A 17633-nucleotide genomic window follows, 5' to 3' on the forward strand; every position below is an offset into this window, starting at 1 on the left:
GCCATTGCTACTTTTTTCAAGACAGGTCATCGACTTAATTGGCATGTTCGACAATTGAGATATTAGTCCCTGCAATACCTAGTGATAGGACCAAGTGTCGTACTTGCAGACAATGGTTCCATTGTCTGCAATACCTTGTGTACGGGGATGACATGGATCATATATCAATTCATATATAACATGGAAAAGGAATGGTGTTCAAAATTTCTGACGAGGTTTTTTTTGTCAGAATAGTCCTGGAATTTAAATGCAAGAACTCCAATGCATACAGATACAGTACAGTTCAATTTCCATGGGACAACATGGCACTTCTGCCAGTCCATTAAAACTGGCTCGAGAACAACATAGCAGGTCTATAAATTGCTGCAGTGGTTTGTAGTCAACATTTGCATGGCATGCCAGTCCACAGTTTTGGTGACTTTAATATTTGCTTGGATCTTCAAAGCTCATCAAAGCGAACAAAACCCATGGGAAATTTGTAGCAGGCTAGCAGCACCCACTCTCATCTGCAAACCAGGACTGCAGCTTCATAAACATGCATGCATATCAAGTGTAGCTGGAACACGTAGAAGCTTGTAGGCATCAAGAACAAAATGGCACATTACAGGGGTATGAGAAGCAGATCTGTTAGATGAGTTAGGACTTTACCGTTACAAGATAGCACCTCTGCAACACCACTCACTATCAAGTAAAAACCACGACAGCCTAATTTTGATCCAGAACACACAGCTGGAAGGGAAAAAAAAGGAAAAGAAAAACAACACACTTCATCGCTGTTGGATGGATCCTCCTCTGCTCAGCAGCGCTCAAGACGGCAGCTCAGCTAGTCTGCTCGCTTCACGGCGCAGCATGCCAAGGCTTTGCAGGTAACCTGGCAGTGTAGAGAGGCATCTCTCAAGAGAGCACAGAAGGTTTAGTAGCTGTGCTGCCAGAGCTGGTGCGATGGCTGGGATGGTACCCCCTGCGGATTGTTCAAGCTTCCCTCGGTGGGGTTCTGGGGGTGCTCCTGTGGCAGACTGGCCTGCGACTGGTAGAAGCTTGGGTACCCAAGACCACCGTATTGAGAGGGCTGATGTGTCTGGCGGAAGCCACCCTGCTGGCTCTGGCCCTGGAAACCATAGAAGTTACCAGGCGGAACTGCAGAAACTGTTCTTGAACCAGCGCCTCCATGAAGCCACATTGCCGAATTATCACTCTGACATGAAAACAAAAAGGCACACTTCAGAATGAAATGAACCTCCAAAACAAAAACAAAAACTTCATGCAACCAAAGAAGGCTACAGATCCAACCAAGGGCACCAGAAGATCAACCAGAGCATCGTGTCATCATTACCTGCTGTAGAGCTGCATAATGGTTGGGGTCTTTGAATTGTGTGCCTAAAGCTTCATCAAATCCCAAAGTTGTGGGCGCAGAGGGAGCACCCTGATTTAGGCTGAAATTTCCAGGAATATTATTTGCATTTCCGAACCCTCCATAACCAGAGAGCGATGATGGCTGTGGTAAGCTTGAAGCAGGAGGGCTGCTCTTGTATTGTGGCATCGAATACTTCATACCAGCTCCAGGCACAGCAGGAGCAGCAGATTGATGGAAAGGCCCATTACTTGAGTACGCTTGCTGGAAGGCTGCTGAAGGTAGGTAATAGTTCTGAGGCAAATATGGATAGCCAACCAGGCTGGTAAAAGGCCCAAGAGGCAGAGTTGGCTGAGAGTATACAGGCAATTGTTGTGGGAGAGGAAGACCCGACGGAATGCTTGTACTGGGAACATGTTGTGTAGACTGAGTGTTGGGGAAGCCTCCTGGTTTTAAAGTCTGGAGAAATTCCAAAAAAGTGAAATGCAGCAATGAGACAATTGAAGCAACAGCACATCAACATGTATACCACATCACCACACAAATGACCCCAAAATGAGTAATCCATCTAGCTGACATAAAAGTACAAACTGACAGGTTACATAAGCATATGATTAATTTTATAAACATGCCACAAACTTCCATGGGCATCAAAATAAGGGCTACCACACTGCAAATACGAATTGGTAACATACAGAAACAAAGAGGTACCACAATGAGTTCTCCAGAACTTGAATACCATGCTAAAGAGGGGGTCTTAATCTTTTCTTATCACTCAAAAATTTGGAGTGTGCACAAAAAATAGAAAATAAAGCTTGCACCAAATGTTCCATTATACTACACAATGGATAAGATATATACAGAAACATATCAAAATTTTGAATTACCTCTTGCATGGAGATTGCTGGCAGATTATTAGGTGCAACAGATGGGTTATACTTTGGAGCTGACTGTGTCTGAAGCAACTGCGAGAAGTCAAACTCCCGAAGAGGGGTATGATTTGACCCCAACAAGTTATTGGGTAGAGTATTTGCTTGCTGCAAGAAGATACCAGAATAACAAAATTAAGGAATTAAGGACTATCAAAGGGGACAAAACAAGACCATAAAACTAGCCAAGAAGATAGTAAAACAATAAGTGCAATTCCACTGCAGTCATTGTTGTAAGAAATCTGATACTGAGTTTTAATTCAAATTTTCAAGTTACGGTATTCAAACAAAACATTAGGACATTTCAGTACCGATGAGGCAACATGTAAATCAATTTGATAGCAACATCCAATGGAGAATATATCTAAATATCCTCTGAGAAGGCAGACACATATTTTTGGCATATTAATACTATTTATAATGTACTGAAATTTGAAACCAAACTAGCTACATTCATATACCATATATGTGCCAGTTTGGATATTTGTTAAAAGAATAAGACACCAAAACCATTAATGCAATAGAAATAGCAAGCAAAGACTTATTGAACATCCACATTATTACTTTCTTCCTTAACCGAGGCAAAACAGATAAATTTGTAACTTCATCAAAGAAAAGAAATCATCAAAGCTTACTTAATGCTTCTGTGATCAAAGCAACAAATCCAGAGGACAAGTTTATATAGGTGAAAGTTAAGTTTCTAGCTCTTATTTCATCATAACAGAACTGTCATTGATCCTATCTGTTCTGAGAAAAAGAGAAATGTACCAGTAAGCCAGAAAAATGGGAAAGGGGTTGTGCTTGTGTGTTTCCTTGTGGGTCTTCCATTGTAATTGGCTGTGTTGTGTTTGAATATGCATGACTTGAAACTGATGGCAGCTCATATTGAAGACCAGGCACATCTATGGCCCCCTGCCTCAGTACATCAGACTCTGAAACTGAAGGTCCATCAATGTTATCCATGTTAGTACCAATTCTTGTCTCAACATCCTCATTTGCTGAAGAATTTAGAGCATCGTTGTCATAGTAATCTTGATTCCTGCAAAGCAACCTCATCAGAAGAGTGTACATCTCATGTTTTGAATCACAAATTTGCAGGAAAAAATTTTCACCTGACATCTATTCGATTAACTGATGGGGATTCATCTGGAATATGCACCTCATTGTCCTCCAAACTGCCTTTTGGGACCTTTGACGAAAGCAAGCCAGAGAAGGCACCAGATTCAAAACTACCAAAGCTCAAATGAGCACAGTCTGCATTTGCAGCTTGTAGGTGATCAGGGAGTATAACCGCAGGGTTATCTTCAGCAGACTTGGTTGCCACTGTATCTTCATTTTGTAGGCTTAAATGCTGAAAGTTTGCTGCAGCTGATTCTGCATCAACATTGGAAATCTCAACTGCGAAACAAACAGAAAAGGTTCAAAAGCATAGTCAGAGTCCATGTTTAGAATTTGCAGGCAAAATTTATACTGTGGCTCATTTGTATCGCAGCAATCTGTGAGCCAATAAGACAACAATCATGCCTAACAGCCTAAAACAGCATTAGTCATAATAGCCTCAAGGGGCAAGAATAATTAGCCCACAACTAAATTCTGTGAGCTGAGATTTTGCACTGTACATACAAAATGATCCACAAACTTAGGGTATGTATGACCAATTGACCATACGTTTCTCAAGTATCGAATCATATCGACATGACACATACTATGACACAATTATGCTATTGCATATTGTTGAAACTGTAAAATTATCGACCATATATGTATTCAAGACAACACAAATACAAATTCTTCCATCCAAGTACAAGTCTCAATCTTCTATATTTCATGACACTAATGCAACAACCTTGATCTTGGTGTGAGGAAAAAATGGCACCTAAAAATATACAAATAACAGATTACTTTTCAATGATATTATATCACAATTACAGCCAATTAAGTAACAGGAAGGTAAATATTTCTTAATAAAACAGTGTGTTCTTTACATCTAACGTTGTGCTCAAAGTTTAACATGATTCTTCCATGACGTTCTTGATCTTAATATACACTAGCACAGTAACACTTGAAGACATAAGGGACAAGGCATAAAATGCAAAACTGAACAAATAGTCAATTTGGGTTTCTTGTGCGAAGGCAAAGGAGCACTGAAATTATAGCCTGTTAGAAACAATAAATTTGGGTTTCTTCAACCTTTGTTGATTATATTAGTATAAGTTTGCTTGGTGCCCACTGGACACAAAAGATAGAGCTCCTAGATTCTGTTCTGGAGAAGAGACCTAAACTGGTAGAGTTTCTTAACACAAACCTTCATTATCAACATAGGAATGCAATTGAGCCTGGTAAGCACTTGAGTTCTGCAACCCATCGTTGAAATGATTGTCCTCCTCCACAATTTCCAAGTGTCTTTCAGAAGACAGTGTTGCTTTAACTGCAATGGAGTTGTTCTCTTCTGCATGAGAATTTTCTTGTGAGTAAGCAGCATCAGCAACCAACATAGATTGGTCCAGTGATGCCACCGATAGCGACTGGTCACCAGATGCCTCAATGCCTGTGGACTGAGCTCCAGATGGCGGCTCATCCCGAGGAAACCAATCATTCTCATGTGTATGGTTGTTCCCAGCAGAACCATGACTAGAATTCACAGTATGTGGAATAGGGTCTGGGAGAGCAGGAAAGCCCTGATCAAAAGTAGTTGGTAGGGCTGTGCTTGTAGATTGTTTTGCTGCAGCCATAGGCTTGCCAGAAGACCTCACTTGAGGTCTTCCCATTTTCACTATATCAGCCATTGACATCTGACCTGGCACCCCAAACCAATTGTGCTGAAAACCAGATGATGATTGTGGTGCTCCAACTGATCCATTAGGAACCACATCTTTGTTTGTGGACGAACTGCAACAGAATAGCAAAGCATAGAGGTTATCTCTACTACATACAAAACAATCAGATAAATTAGAACTTCCAGCTCCTGAACATTCATTACCTAGGAACTGCTGGCTTCTGCATGGCATTCGTAGCTGGCACAGCAGGCCCCAATATTGATGACCTTGAAGCCATATAATCTGAAAAGGGAAGATGATAAACTGAGTGACCAAATGCCAAACCTCATGGAGTGGAACTTCCTTATTAAAAAAAAATACCAGTACCACTGGATCCAGATTGAACTGAACTGCGTCCAGCACGGTCCCCGCCACCTCTACTGGATCGACTCGAGTTACTTGCCCCTCGAGATCTTGGCTCTGGGGTTTCTTTAACCTATGCGAAATTTCAGTAATACATCAAGTAGGTTCTCAAGATTAAAGCAAGACACAGTAAAGCAAATCAAGAGATTCTAAACGCAAGATTAGCACAGAATTAATCACCAGCCTTGATATTAAAAAATCGTATTATCAAACAATCATTATTGGTTCTAGATATCCAGCAAACAAAATAATATGGCAACTGAAGATAAGCTACAACCTCTTTTTATGAGAACAGTTGACTAGAACTATCAGGCAAAACTGAATAAAACGAATTCTCAAATGTTACAAAAAAAAAAAAAAAAAAAAAAAACAAGTTGGCTATCAGGCAAACTGAAATTACCAAGGGCATTGGCAGATTGAAATAAAGATCATACTCGACTGACCTCCTTTTTCTTATCACGCTTGCTCTTTACCTCTTGAAAAGTATCTGGAGAAAGATCAACAATATGTGAGCTATATACAAGTGAATAACTGTGGAACAATGAAAACAACAAAGCAATTTTAATTCTATGTTGCTGTTGTACACAAAACTGGTGTATCTCAAGAAAAAGACAAAATTGTTGTATATTGAATTGAGCAATAGAAAGAACTCTTTTCAGCTGCAATGCCAGCATACCAAAATTTATCTACGCAAATTGTGCTGGATAATTTTAGAAATATGCCCATGTAATTCAAACATTTTTTGGATCCATTCTCCGACTTCCCTCATAAAGTTGAGAACAGTATGGACCAGAGGAGTCAGTGTTTTAAAATGCATAATAGGTATATTAATATGTCGCACAAGATATACAACATTTCCACAACAGGCAAAATCTGAATTGCATTCTGATGTAACTAAATTGCAGCAAGTTCTACCCTTAACAGATAACTTTACCCAGTTCAAACAGTTCTTAGTCAGAATCAAGGCAACCAAGGGCCAAACTCAACCAAGGACAGCGATGCCACCAGTCACTACTTATCAGACTTAAACCAGGTTAAACAGAACAAAAGGAACTAAAATAGAGCCATTTGGGACAACACAAAATAGCTACCACAAAGCATCCCCAAGGTTCATGAAAGTATGAAACCCTTAATCTTGCATGAAAACAAGATGTTCAGCAGTCAGTGACCAACATAACAAAGGTTCATGCAGTTACTCAAACATTCATTAAGATAATGTTCCAGCTAACCATCTCTCACAATTTTCATTAGTTCATGTAAAATTGTGAATTACAAACTCAAGGTGGTTCGGACAACAAAAGTGGCCGCAGATGCTAATACAGATCTAACTTCATGAACCACAAAAGAATATAACTCAACATGGAATCTGAGACCATAATCACCAATTCGTTCTCAGTACCAAACACAAAAACAAGAAACCAGACCTATAAAGCAATACAGGTGCATGCATAATAATAATTTAAAAAACATAAATTGTGGTCTCTCTGATTAAGCTCGTGTATAAAGACAATATCATCATCTTAATGGAATCTATATCATATTATTGGCATGTTGAAGCATACGGTTAACCTGAGAAGACAGATGTAGACGCTCATTCCAAAAGTAAACAGAGTCATATAAGACATGTGCAAGTTCATCCAAATTCTGCCTGAGATGAAAGAAATCAGACTGTAAAGTTCAAAAGTAAGATAGAGGACTAATATCCTTTGTATCTGACTACAAGCTAAGTTTAGACATGTCATTCTGATTTTATCTTCTTATTTTAGCCAACCCACCTTTGTTGGGACCAGTAAGGCTTTGTTGTTCTTTGACAAAACTTAAGACCCAAACAACCAAAGCTCTTAGAGCATCAGTTGCATTCAGTCAATGGCTTCACCTTTCCTGGCCTTCTAACCAGGTGATCTATTTTCTTTGCATCTCCCAATGTCCACGTGTTTTACCATCCTTCAGCCAATCCAATCCATTTTGTAATGACTAAACACGCGAGAAAAATTGAACTATCCTATTTCTTATGCAAACATCTGACAGATCCATAGTTACTGCAACTCTAAACAGTTGAAGCCATCAAACACTGTGACCACAAAGGAACCTAGCGTGATGGCAATAACAGGAAAAAACTGTTCCAGTTCATGAATAACAAGTAACAACCATATGCTCCTCCTTACAGTCCCAGAAGCTTAACAGTAACCCGCCAAAATGCTAAAGGGCCAAGTTTTATTTTCTACAGTGAACCGCAAATGAACTGAGAAGCGCAAGTAATATGCGCTGAACCGAATTTCACACTGCAAACATTCCGAAAACTTCCAAACCAAAGACCTGAACCAAATCTTCGCAAAATCAATCGAATCCGAAACGGAGATTCTAGTCAGTACTGCCAGGCTGCCACTAACGTGCAGCACAGTCGACCCGAATACTAGCAGAGCAGTAGCAAATCGCCAAGTAGAAGGGCAAGAGGAAGCACGGTTCCTGATAACCCGACGCTATATACAACTCCCCAGCGCGCGCTCATCCAATCCAGTCAGGCACGCAAACACCCTGCAGTAACGGCCGAGCCTGCACACGAAACAGTGAGGGAAAAGGGGAGTGACACGAGATGGGACCTTGGGAGAGGAGGCGGCTGACCGCCTCGTCGGGGTCCATGTCGCACTCCCGCAGCGCCGCGTAGATCTCCGCGTCGGGACGGTTGACGATCTCCTTGAGCCCCTGCACGAGCTTCCTCGCGGACGCCGGCACGGGCCCCGACGGTCCCCTGGCTCCCCCACCGCCGCCGCCGCCGCCGCCGCCGCTCATCCTCGCCGGTCACCGGAACCCCTCTCCGGGAACTCCCCGCCAACGCCGCCGCCGCCGCCGCCGACGCCGACGCCAAAACTGGCTCCCGCGAGGCGGCAAATCGCTTGACCAGGCGAGCGGTAGTGCAGCGGCGTCGCCTCCCCGCTTCGGCTCGCTTGGGCCCTGAGCTGCTTCCGCGTCTGCTTTTGCGGCTCTGCGCCTGGCCGCCTGCTACTCCTTCCCCTACCCACGCAACGCAAGCGCAACGCAAACGGCGGCCAAATTCCAAAACCCTCCCTGCCTCCCCCTCGCCTACCTTTATATACCTCGATGGGCAGCGGCCGAGAAGAAATGGATTAAAAAATAATTTCTCAATTTTTGTCCGCGCAACGCCGCAACCCCACTCTTCCCCCTTCCTCTCTATCCACCCCGTGCACACTTGTCGCTGCCGCGTTGATCCACTGAGGTCACACGTCGACGCCCCAACGCTGACATCATGGGCCCACTCTCCTCCTCGGACCCATACGTGGTCACCGCGGTGCTTCAGTGGGTACGTCTGCGTCACGTAGGTGTAACATGCAGAGTGATTCTCTCCGCGAAGTGCTGCACTCTGGCAAGTCGCAACGCGAACAAGGACGGGAAAGTTCCGCCCCGAGGCTTAGGCCTAGGCCTTGTTTAGTTCCCAAAAAATTTTGCAAAATTTTTCAGATTATCCGTCACATCGAATCTTTAGACACATGCATGAAGTATTAAATATAGATAAAAATAAAAATTAATTGCACAGTTTGGTCGAAATTGACGAGACGAATCTTTTGAGCCTAGTTAGTCCATGATTGGACAATTTTTGTCAAATACAAACGAAAGTACTACAGTATCAATTTTGCAAAAATTTTTGGAACTAAACAAGGCCCTAGATAAAAAAAAAACCAAAACTTTACAAGATTTCCTGTCACATCGAATCTTGTGGCAAATGCATAAAGTATTAAATATAGATAAAAACGAAAATACTACAGTGTCAAAACCCAAAATGTTTTTGCATCTAAACAAGGCCTTAGGCGTTTATGCAAAAACCCAAAAGATTTTTCGTCACATCGAATCTTGCGGTACATATATAGAGCATTAGATATAGATAAAAATAAAAACTAATTACACAGTTTGTCTATAAATCGCGAGACGAATTTTTTAAGTCTAGTTACTTTGGATGATGTTTGTAAATAAAAACGAAAATGATACGGTATCGTTTTTTAAAAAAAATTGAAACTAAACAAGGTCTTAGCATGTGGGCCAATTATTCCTTGACCCTACGTGTCATACAACATCTGACCCGCGTGGCGATGGGTTATCTACTTTATCTTCAAGCAGGATGGGACACCTTGTCAGGGAAGGATGGGCAGTGCCGCGTCCAGCGTAGTACTCCGTACGATATGTATTTCTTTCGAGTCCCTGTTTGCGTGCCAGGGTGACGCGGGAAGTCAGTGGGGTTCTTTTCCGTTGTTTCGTTCGGACACCGGCACACACACTGGGCAGGCAGTGAGCTTACATCTGCAGGAGTGGCAAGTTTCACCTGCTGTTTCCGAATTTGGTTAGATTCTTCAACCCTTTTATATGTCCATCTGCCAACATTTTTTTATCTATGAGGGCAGGACCAACGCAAGCTAACAGGGTTAGCCTCAATCAAAATTTGCCCTCCACGTAGACAAAGATACAATTGTGGCTGCCAGACTCACGACGCGGGCAGAAAGGCTGCTCTGACGAGCACACTTAGTACAGCTGTAACTTTATTTCTGGTCCCCCATACATTGGTTTTCTCGATCCCAGCTTCATCTCACAACACGAGCCATCCTTGGGCCTTGTTTAGTTCCCAAAAAATTTTGCAAAATTTTTCAGATTCCCCGTCACATCAAATCTTTAGACGCATGCATGAAGTATTAAATATAGACGAAAATAAAAACTAACTGCACAGTTTGGTCGGAATTGACGAGATGAATCTTTTAAGTCTAGTTAGTACATGATTGGATAATATTTGTCAAATACAAACGAAAGTAGTACTATTCCTATTTTGCAAAAAAATTTGAAACTAAACAAGGCCTTGTTGCTTAAACTTTTCGTCAGACGAGGCAAACGCTGCTTCTACAAACTGTTCTGACTCTCTGCGGAGCTACCAATTGGCATGACATGGATTTTAAGTGATGATATAGAACTGGGGCAGCACGCCACCTAGACGCGTTGGGGAAGCCCTGAAGAAAGCAATGCTTCTGTGGACATATGTTTATACTTTCTGTTGGCGCCTAAAATGGGTTGATGGCAGCTGCCTGATTGGTCTAGTGGATTTCATAATTGTGTACCTTTCCTCGAGTCGATTAAAATATCATCCAATTTGTAATCCTAACGAAAGAGTCTGGCTTTAGAAAACACCCGTGAAAATCGGGCAGAAGTTCTACAAAAGTAGGCCTTGTTTACTTCCTCCAAAAACTAAAAACTTTAAAAAAATTCTTCGTCACATCGAAAATTTAGACGCGTGCATAAAGCATTACGAAAATTAAAATTAATTACACAGTTTGTCTGTAATTTGCGACATGAATCTTTTAAGCCTAATTAATCTACGATTAAACAATATTTGTCAAATACAAACAAAAATACTACAGTGTACCACGGCCGTAGTTAAAAGATTTTAACAGCTCAAAATAAAAGTTAGGAATTGTATTTTGAAATGGATTTTGTAAGAGTTTTGATTTTGATGGACAAATTCACCAAACTCTACAAATATAAATGCCAAAAGACTCGTTTAGGTGTCGGTAATTGAGTGACAACACTAGTGGATTTGTTGCAAATTATTTTCTATATTTTTTTCATTTTCCAATATTTTTTCTATATATTGTGTGCACGTTGAGAGCCGTTCTTATTTTTTTATTTTTGCTAGCAAAAAATTAAAATACAAGATGACTATATTTGGACAATAACCAAATAAACAAGCTAAAACTTGCTGCCCTTGTTTTTTAGGCCCTGTTTAGTTTCCTACCCAAAAAATTTTCATCAATCTCATCCAATCTTTTTACACATACATGGAATATTAAATATAGATAAAAAAATAAACTAATTAGACAATTTGGTTGAAAATCGCGAAACGAATCTTGTAAGCTTAGTTAGTCTATGATTAGCCTTAAGTGCTACAGTAACCCACATATACTAATGACATATTAATTATGCTTAATAGATTTGTCTTACAGTTTCTAGACGAGCTATATAATTTGTTTTTTTATTAGTTTCTAAAATCTCTACCGATATTCTTCCGATATATCCGATGTGACACAAAAAAAATTTTGATCTTCAATCTAAACAGGACCTTAATCGGAACTTGCTGCTCTCTTTGAAAGTGAGAGGAGAAGAATAAAGCGTACGTAATAAATACTTCATGAAAAAGAGGGGGAAAGCGGAAAAAGCAGCCCAAAATTCCTCTTCCACTACCCAGCCGGGCCGCCGGCCTTGCCGACTGGCGCCCTGCAATGCTCACCACCGCTTATCATCATCCACTCCAAACCCCCACTAAGCAATACTAACCGGAGTCCGGAGGGCAGGCTTTACGCCCTCCAATCTCCGGCCACGCGACGAGCCGCGCCGCCATGCGGCCACTCTCCTACCTGCCGCCTGCACCGGCGCGGCAGTTGCGAGCAAACCCGGGCTCCGGCCCCGGCCGCGGGCCCAGGCCGCAGCCGTGCGGGCTGCCGTTCCCCGACGCTCTCCGCGCGGCCGCGGCTGCGGCCGCCGTCTCCCTCTCTCTCATCTCTGCCAACGCCGTGGGCGCGGTTTTCGCGGCGTCCGCGGCGCAGCCCACGGAGGTGTGCCGGAACGGGGGCGCGGCGATGGTAGAGGAGGTGAGGGCCGAGGCGGTGACTAACGAGCAGCTCGTGGAGGAGGCGTGGGAGGTGGTCAACGAGAGCTTCCTCCCCGACGCCGCAAGCCGCCCGTGGTCGCCAGAGATGTGGATGGTGAGTTTGACTTCCCGCATTGCGACCGGCGAGCGTTGTGTATTGTGTGTTCAACTGCGTAGCATCAAATCTCTAGGCCACAATGCTCATTTTGCTTGCCGATTGCTGAGCACATTGTGTTCCCCGTAGATTGATAGTTGATTTTTGATCCACTGCAGCAAAGGAAGCAGGATGTTCTCCAAGGCACAATTAAATCCCGTGCTAGAGCCCATGATATAATTCAGAAGATGCTAGCGAGCCTTGGTGACCCTTACACTCGGTTTCTATCTCCCTCAGAAGTAAGTTTTCACACGTGTCACCACTGTCACGCTGCTGGTTATATGAGCTCGGCATTTTTCCTGCTCAATATATTGATCTCATTTGCATTAATGCATTTCTTTCTTTCTGGTGATCTCCTTGTTGTACATGTTTGGTGACATGGTCAATTATGAGTTTTAAAATTGATGTAGACAGTCTTTTGAAAAGGAAAGTTGGCCATCAAGTATATCATAGAAATAATTGATTTTCTTTTGAATTGGGCAAACGGTTGCATGTGGGAATGATTGGTAGACCCTCTGTGTTACTTACTTTAACCCCTCTTTAAACAATGTATTTATCCTGCTATGCCATATTCCTTATTTTCTTTGCTTTCACAGACAAAATGGTGTCGATGCCTTTCATTTTACTGTTTGCAGACATTTGTTGTGGATACATGTTCTAACTGTTGCACTTTCGATACTATTTTGCATATGTGTAATCAATCTGCTGAAGTTCTCAAAGATGTCAAAATATGACATGACGGGAATTGGATTAAACCTGCGGGAGATTCCTGGTGACAATGGTTCTTTCAAGTTGATGGTATTAGGGCTGCTGTTAGATGGGCCTGCTTACAATGCCGGTGTTAGACAGGTTTGTTCTGTACTTTCTGATGATAAAATTGCTTTCGCCACTATCAATATACTATTAGTAACATTTGTTTGTTCTGTAATTGTTCTAATGAACCTTGATGTAATATATTGACTTTGTGAGGACTGAGGACTCAAACTTCATATATACACTTAAATGGTATATTTCATTTATAATTAATATAGTTGGATATGTGCAGCATTCGACTACACTCCCACTTAAGGTGTCCAACTGATTAAAGCATATGAGCACATGCTTGCCTCTAAATTATGTTAAAAAAGATTAGTACTGAAGCTAGAAAGGATACTCCTTGTCCATATCGAAGTAGGTTCCAACTTCCAAGGAGTTGAATGAGATACAGTGAATAATTTCAGCTCATGTTGTTTTGTTCACTGCTAAAAAACTTACAAGTTTTGCAACCTAGAAGCTTTGGGGCAATTTTGTTTCTACTGCTCTTAACTTTTAGTTTGGACATGCAGTTTTTTTAGTAGTTTGTTATTGATGATATTGTTATCACAGGGCACTCTTATTTGGTATATTTGAGTCTGGTTGCTTGGACTGGCCAATAATGTAGTAGGTACAGATCTTTGGACGTGTCTGTTTTTCTGATCTTTGATTCTATACATGTGTGGGTTAATTAATGATACACTTGTTATGTTTGGATAAGGTGCACAATTTAAGTAATTGTTTATTTGATCAATTATCAGGGTGATGAGCTTTTATCAGTCAACGGCATTGATGTAAGGGGTAAATCTGCATTTGATGCTTCATCCATGCTGCAAGGTCCAAAGGAGACGTTTGTTACAATTAAGGTAATGGACAATCTAAATAAAATATGTTTTCTGGATTACGTAAGAATCAGGTTCTCTCTTAACCCATTATCTGACTATTGTGGTCTTTCTTATGTTATCTCTAGGTTAAGCACGGTGACTGTGGTCCTGTTGAGTCAATGAAGGTGCAGAGACAACTGGTTGCTCGAACTCCAGTTTTCTACCGTTTGGAGAAAAGAGAAAATGATGATTCATCTGTTGGGTATATTCACATTACAGAGTTCAATGCAGTGGCCAAAAAAGATTTGGTTAGTGGTGTGTTGCTGGTTTGTTGACCTTATCTTCTGCCTTTTTTTTTCCTTTTCCATATTCTGGATGCAGTAGTTTAGTTGATCTGTGCCTGATATGCTATACATAGTCTAATTTTTATGTCTATACTCCCAGGTGTTCACAGGTAAAGTGAGTAACTCCCTATGGGCACCTTTGGATTCAACCATTCCACTAGTGGATTGGAGGGGATTGAGGGAAAACTGAACTGAAATACCCCTCAATCCCCTCCAATCCACTAGTGGAATGGTTGATCCAAAGGAGCCCTAAAGGGCATGGTCTTACCTCTTAACAAAGAAGGGGAGGTCTCTCCTTATGGTCAAGTTTTTTAATGACTAAACTGAGAGGTCTATGCTTAGATATAATATGTATCAGTTTATTGCAGCAACAAGATCCGAGAAATTTCAAATAATGATTTATCTTTTTATGCATATTTGAAGTTCATGTGTTGTTTTATATTGAAATATTAGTAATCTTGATTGTAGAAATATTTTTTATGATAACAATTTGGTATAACATGCTATGTCTTTGACTTATGTTGTCTGTTGCAGCGCTAAAACGTCTACAGAATTCAGGCGCCTCCTATTTCGTTCTGGATTTGAGGGACAATCTTGGTGGATTAGTGCAAGTATGCCATCCCTTTTCATCCCAATCATATATCATGCTATGCCTGTCTTTGATCTGCTAGACTTGCATGATGTGTGTGGAGGACTAGAGATATCATGTTTTTTTTTCCTTTGATGGTAAGGAACTGAGCCTATAGGTATATGACCATATGAGTGAATGTGTACAGCTCCACCCAGGTTCAAGTCTCTTCGACTTGAATTTGGGTGTCTATTTCGTCTTTTTACAATGCCAACTAGTCACTCCAAGGTTGGTCTGAGTTTTTTATGTTCATTGTTCGCAAGCTTTGCATCATGAAAGAAAATAACGAGACTTATTTTGTATACTGCTACTGGCTTATGGCATGATGTTTACTTCGCCTTTATTTTTACTTTCTTTTGAAGGCTGGAATCGAGATAGCAAAGCTCTTTCTGAATAAAGGAGACACGGTAAGGATGCAGTATGCTGCCATATATCCAACTGGCTTTCTGTAACCATTCTTAAAATTTATATGTGTGAAAGTAACAGTGCATTTTCCTCAAATTCCTTTTAAATCCCATGAACCTTCAAATAATAATCTCAGTTTAACCATAGTCTCATGAACAATTAGTCAGTTTCTCCAAATTTGAAGTCAGTAACAGTGCAAAAATGCCTTTTATTTTGGTTGGAAGTTAGGAACAATAAATCACTGTATTTCTGTTTTGATGCTGACACTGCTTTCAAGTTGGATCCGAGTTTGAAGTTGTAATTTGTTGACAGCTTTGAAAAGGGGCCACTAACCCAGCCACTCTAATAGAGTCTACAATATGAGAAGGCCCCTCAACTTCGGACCTTTTTTTTTTGTTTATTTCCCATCCTTGACTTCTGAAAAAGAATAGTTCATGCATATGTGCCTATACTTAAGTCATATGCTTCCATATAATCTTTTCTGAAATTAAATTATCTGTCCTATGCGTATCAACAAGTTATACTTCAGCAATTTGATTGTTTATTTGTCCTTTATATAATGAACTTTTTTTATGCAAAGCATTCATGTGTCAATGTTCTTCAGGTCATTTATACTGCTGGCCGGGATCATCTAGTCCAAAACACAATTGTTGCTGAAAGTGGACCTATGATTGATACTCCCCTTATGGTATGTTTATGTTGTGGTGATACAGCTATTTCAAGCTTCAAGAAGCAGTAATTCTAAAGTCACAAAAAAGCAGTAATTCTAAGAAATAGAGAAAGCAAATGCTAGTTTTACACTGTTTTATTAAACTAATAGAAAGTGTGAAGAGATGCATTTGCACATGCTCCTAGTGACAATAAAATTGTTTTAAGTCCACAATTGTATTTCTCATATATTTATCTACATCTTGTGACAGTTGTTGGTGAATAATAGGACAGCAAGCGCCAGTGAAATAGTAAGTACACATTTTCATCCACTGATAGTATTGAATTGGCATGTAGCCAAACTCACGCACCAATGATTTTTTAGGTTGCTTCATCACTTCATGACAATTGCAAAGCTGTTCTTGTTGGTGAAAGGACTTTTGGCAAGGTTTGAACCACTCAAAAGGGGGGATGCTGTGATGGTCGTTTTTTTCTGTGATCAACAGGATTATATCATGCCTTTTTTGATATGGTAACTCAATGTCGGGTGATGCAGGGCTTAATCCAATCTGTGTTTGAACTTCATGATGGTTCTGGTATTGTCGTCACAGTTGGCAAGTACGTGACACCAAACCACAAGGATATCAATGGGAATGGAATAGAACCGGACTATAATCGTCTTCCTGGTACTCTAAGAAAACACGAGGTTTCTTTTGTGGCAATTGAATTCTGCAATATAATTCTCGTTTACTGATTTCCTTTTTGTGACAGATTTCAATGAAGCCAGAGATTACCTTTCACGATGCCGAGTTAAAGAATTAAGCTGATAGATTTTTGTGGCAGATTTCAATGAAGCATTATATTCTGAAGGCTCTCTCACGGTAAGGAGCTTTTATTTACTGTTGTATAGTTGGTTCTTACTGCTCTGCATACAATGGACTATCCAAAGAATAACAACAACAATAACATACAAACAAATAAAGAGCAAGGCATTAGTTGTTCACGGAGCGACGTCTTCTCATATTATGTTCAAGGTCGCAACTGCAGAAATGCTGTATGGTTTTGCCCCTGCTTCTGAGTCCTTGCATGCTTTTTGCTTGGAGTAGAATGCTGTGGAACAGAGCTGAAGCCTCGCCTGACTATATGTCATAATAATCTTTTCGAATGCCTCTCGTTTGCACTTTGCAGGGTCAGATGACCTAATATGGTAGAAGGATATGGAACAGAGCTGATGCCCCGCCTGACTATACGCTTATCGGCCTATCCGGGCGTCGATACAAAAAGGCGAGCATGTTGCTGGTGCTGGTGGCCTGTGCAGCTGTGCTGCATGGTGTAAGAAATAGAGTACACGTGGGGCTCGTCTAACGACGTTGCAATTAACTGACTTCGACTTCTAATCCAACACAATCTGCAAATAGTTTATGGTCCTCAGGGTCTGTTTAGATTGTGGATGAAATTTTTTTAGGTGTCATATCAGATGTGTCGGAAAGATGTCGGGAGGGGTTTTTACAAACTAATAAAAAAACAAATTACATAGCTCGTCAGGAAACCGCAAGACAAATTTATTAAACATAATTAATCTGTCATTAGCATATGTGGGTTACTGTAGCACTTAAGGCTAATCATGGAGTAACTAGGCTTAAAAGATTCGTCTCGCGATTCTCAACTAAACTGTGTAATTAGTTTATTTTTTTATCTATATTTAGTGTTCCATGCATGTGTCCAAAGATTCGATGGGA

At 40.9% G+C, this 17633-nt stretch overlaps 2 protein-coding genes across 7 annotated transcripts; one reads left to right on the top strand and one right to left on the bottom strand.

The window, feature by feature from the left end:
* LOC110434200 lies at window positions 508-8531 on the bottom strand. 6 transcript variants are annotated; one of them, XM_021458007.1, is made up of 10 exons: window positions 8060-8531; window positions 5903-5946; window positions 5424-5532; window positions 5261-5339; window positions 4586-5169; window positions 3393-3678; window positions 3049-3319; window positions 2239-2388; window positions 1334-1810; window positions 508-1195 (listed from the first exon to the last, which is right to left on the bottom strand). In XM_021458007.1, the coding sequence occupies exons 1-10, from the start codon at window positions 8247-8249 to the stop codon at window positions 914-916; spliced, it is 2472 nt and encodes an 823-aa protein (XP_021313682.1). In that variant the 5' UTR covers window positions 8250-8531; the 3' UTR covers window positions 508-913. The 6 variants fall into 6 exon arrangements, with proteins under 6 accessions (XP_021313682.1, XP_021313681.1, XP_021313680.1 ...); XM_021458006.1 differs by having other exon boundaries at window positions 5418-5532; XM_021458005.1 differs by having other exon boundaries at window positions 5894-5946.
* Window positions 11710-17336, top strand: LOC8061819 (carboxyl-terminal-processing peptidase 1, chloroplastic). Its single transcript, XM_002456050.2, has 13 exons — window positions 11710-12214; window positions 12373-12492; window positions 12965-13102; window positions 13807-13911; window positions 14016-14184; window positions 14748-14824; window positions 15204-15248; window positions 15851-15934; window positions 16167-16205; window positions 16280-16342; window positions 16451-16580; window positions 16666-16775; window positions 17083-17336. Exons 1-12 carry the CDS (start codon window positions 11849-11851, stop codon window positions 16719-16721), a joined length of 1392 nt encoding a protein of 463 aa, XP_002456095.1. The 5' UTR covers window positions 11710-11848; the 3' UTR covers window positions 16722-16775; window positions 17083-17336.

This window comes from Sorghum bicolor, chromosome 3 (assembly GCF_000003195.3).
Source record: "Sorghum bicolor cultivar BTx623 chromosome 3, Sorghum_bicolor_NCBIv3, whole genome shotgun sequence".
NCBI lineage: Eukaryota > Viridiplantae > Streptophyta > Magnoliopsida > Poales > Poaceae > Sorghum > Sorghum bicolor.

Bases quoted from the DNA above. Each gene is read 5' to 3' on its own strand.
- LOC8061819 (XM_002456050.2), top strand. From the start codon at position 11,849: ATGCGGCCACTCTCCTACCTGCCGCCTGCACCGGCGCGGCAGTTGCGA. The intron at 12,215-12,372 runs GTGAGTTTGACT...GATCCACTGCAG, and splicing joins GGTCGCCAGAGATGTGGATG to CAAAGGAAGCAGGATGTTCT. The intron at 15,249-15,850 runs GTAAGGATGCAG...AATGTTCTTCAG, and splicing joins TTCTGAATAAAGGAGACACG to GTCATTTATACTGCTGGCCG.
- LOC110434200 (XM_021458004.1), bottom strand. From the start codon at position 8,249: ATGAGCGGCGGCGGCGGCGGCGGCGGCGGTGGGGGAGCCAGGGGACCG. The intron at 5,170-5,260 runs GTAATGAATGTT...ATTCTGTTGCAG, and splicing joins CAGAAGCCAGCAGTTCCTAG to TTCGTCCACAAACAAAGATG. The intron at 2,389-3,048 runs GTACATTTCTCT...ATCTTCTTGCAG, and splicing joins CCCATTTTTCTGGCTTACTG to CAAGCAAATACTCTACCCAA.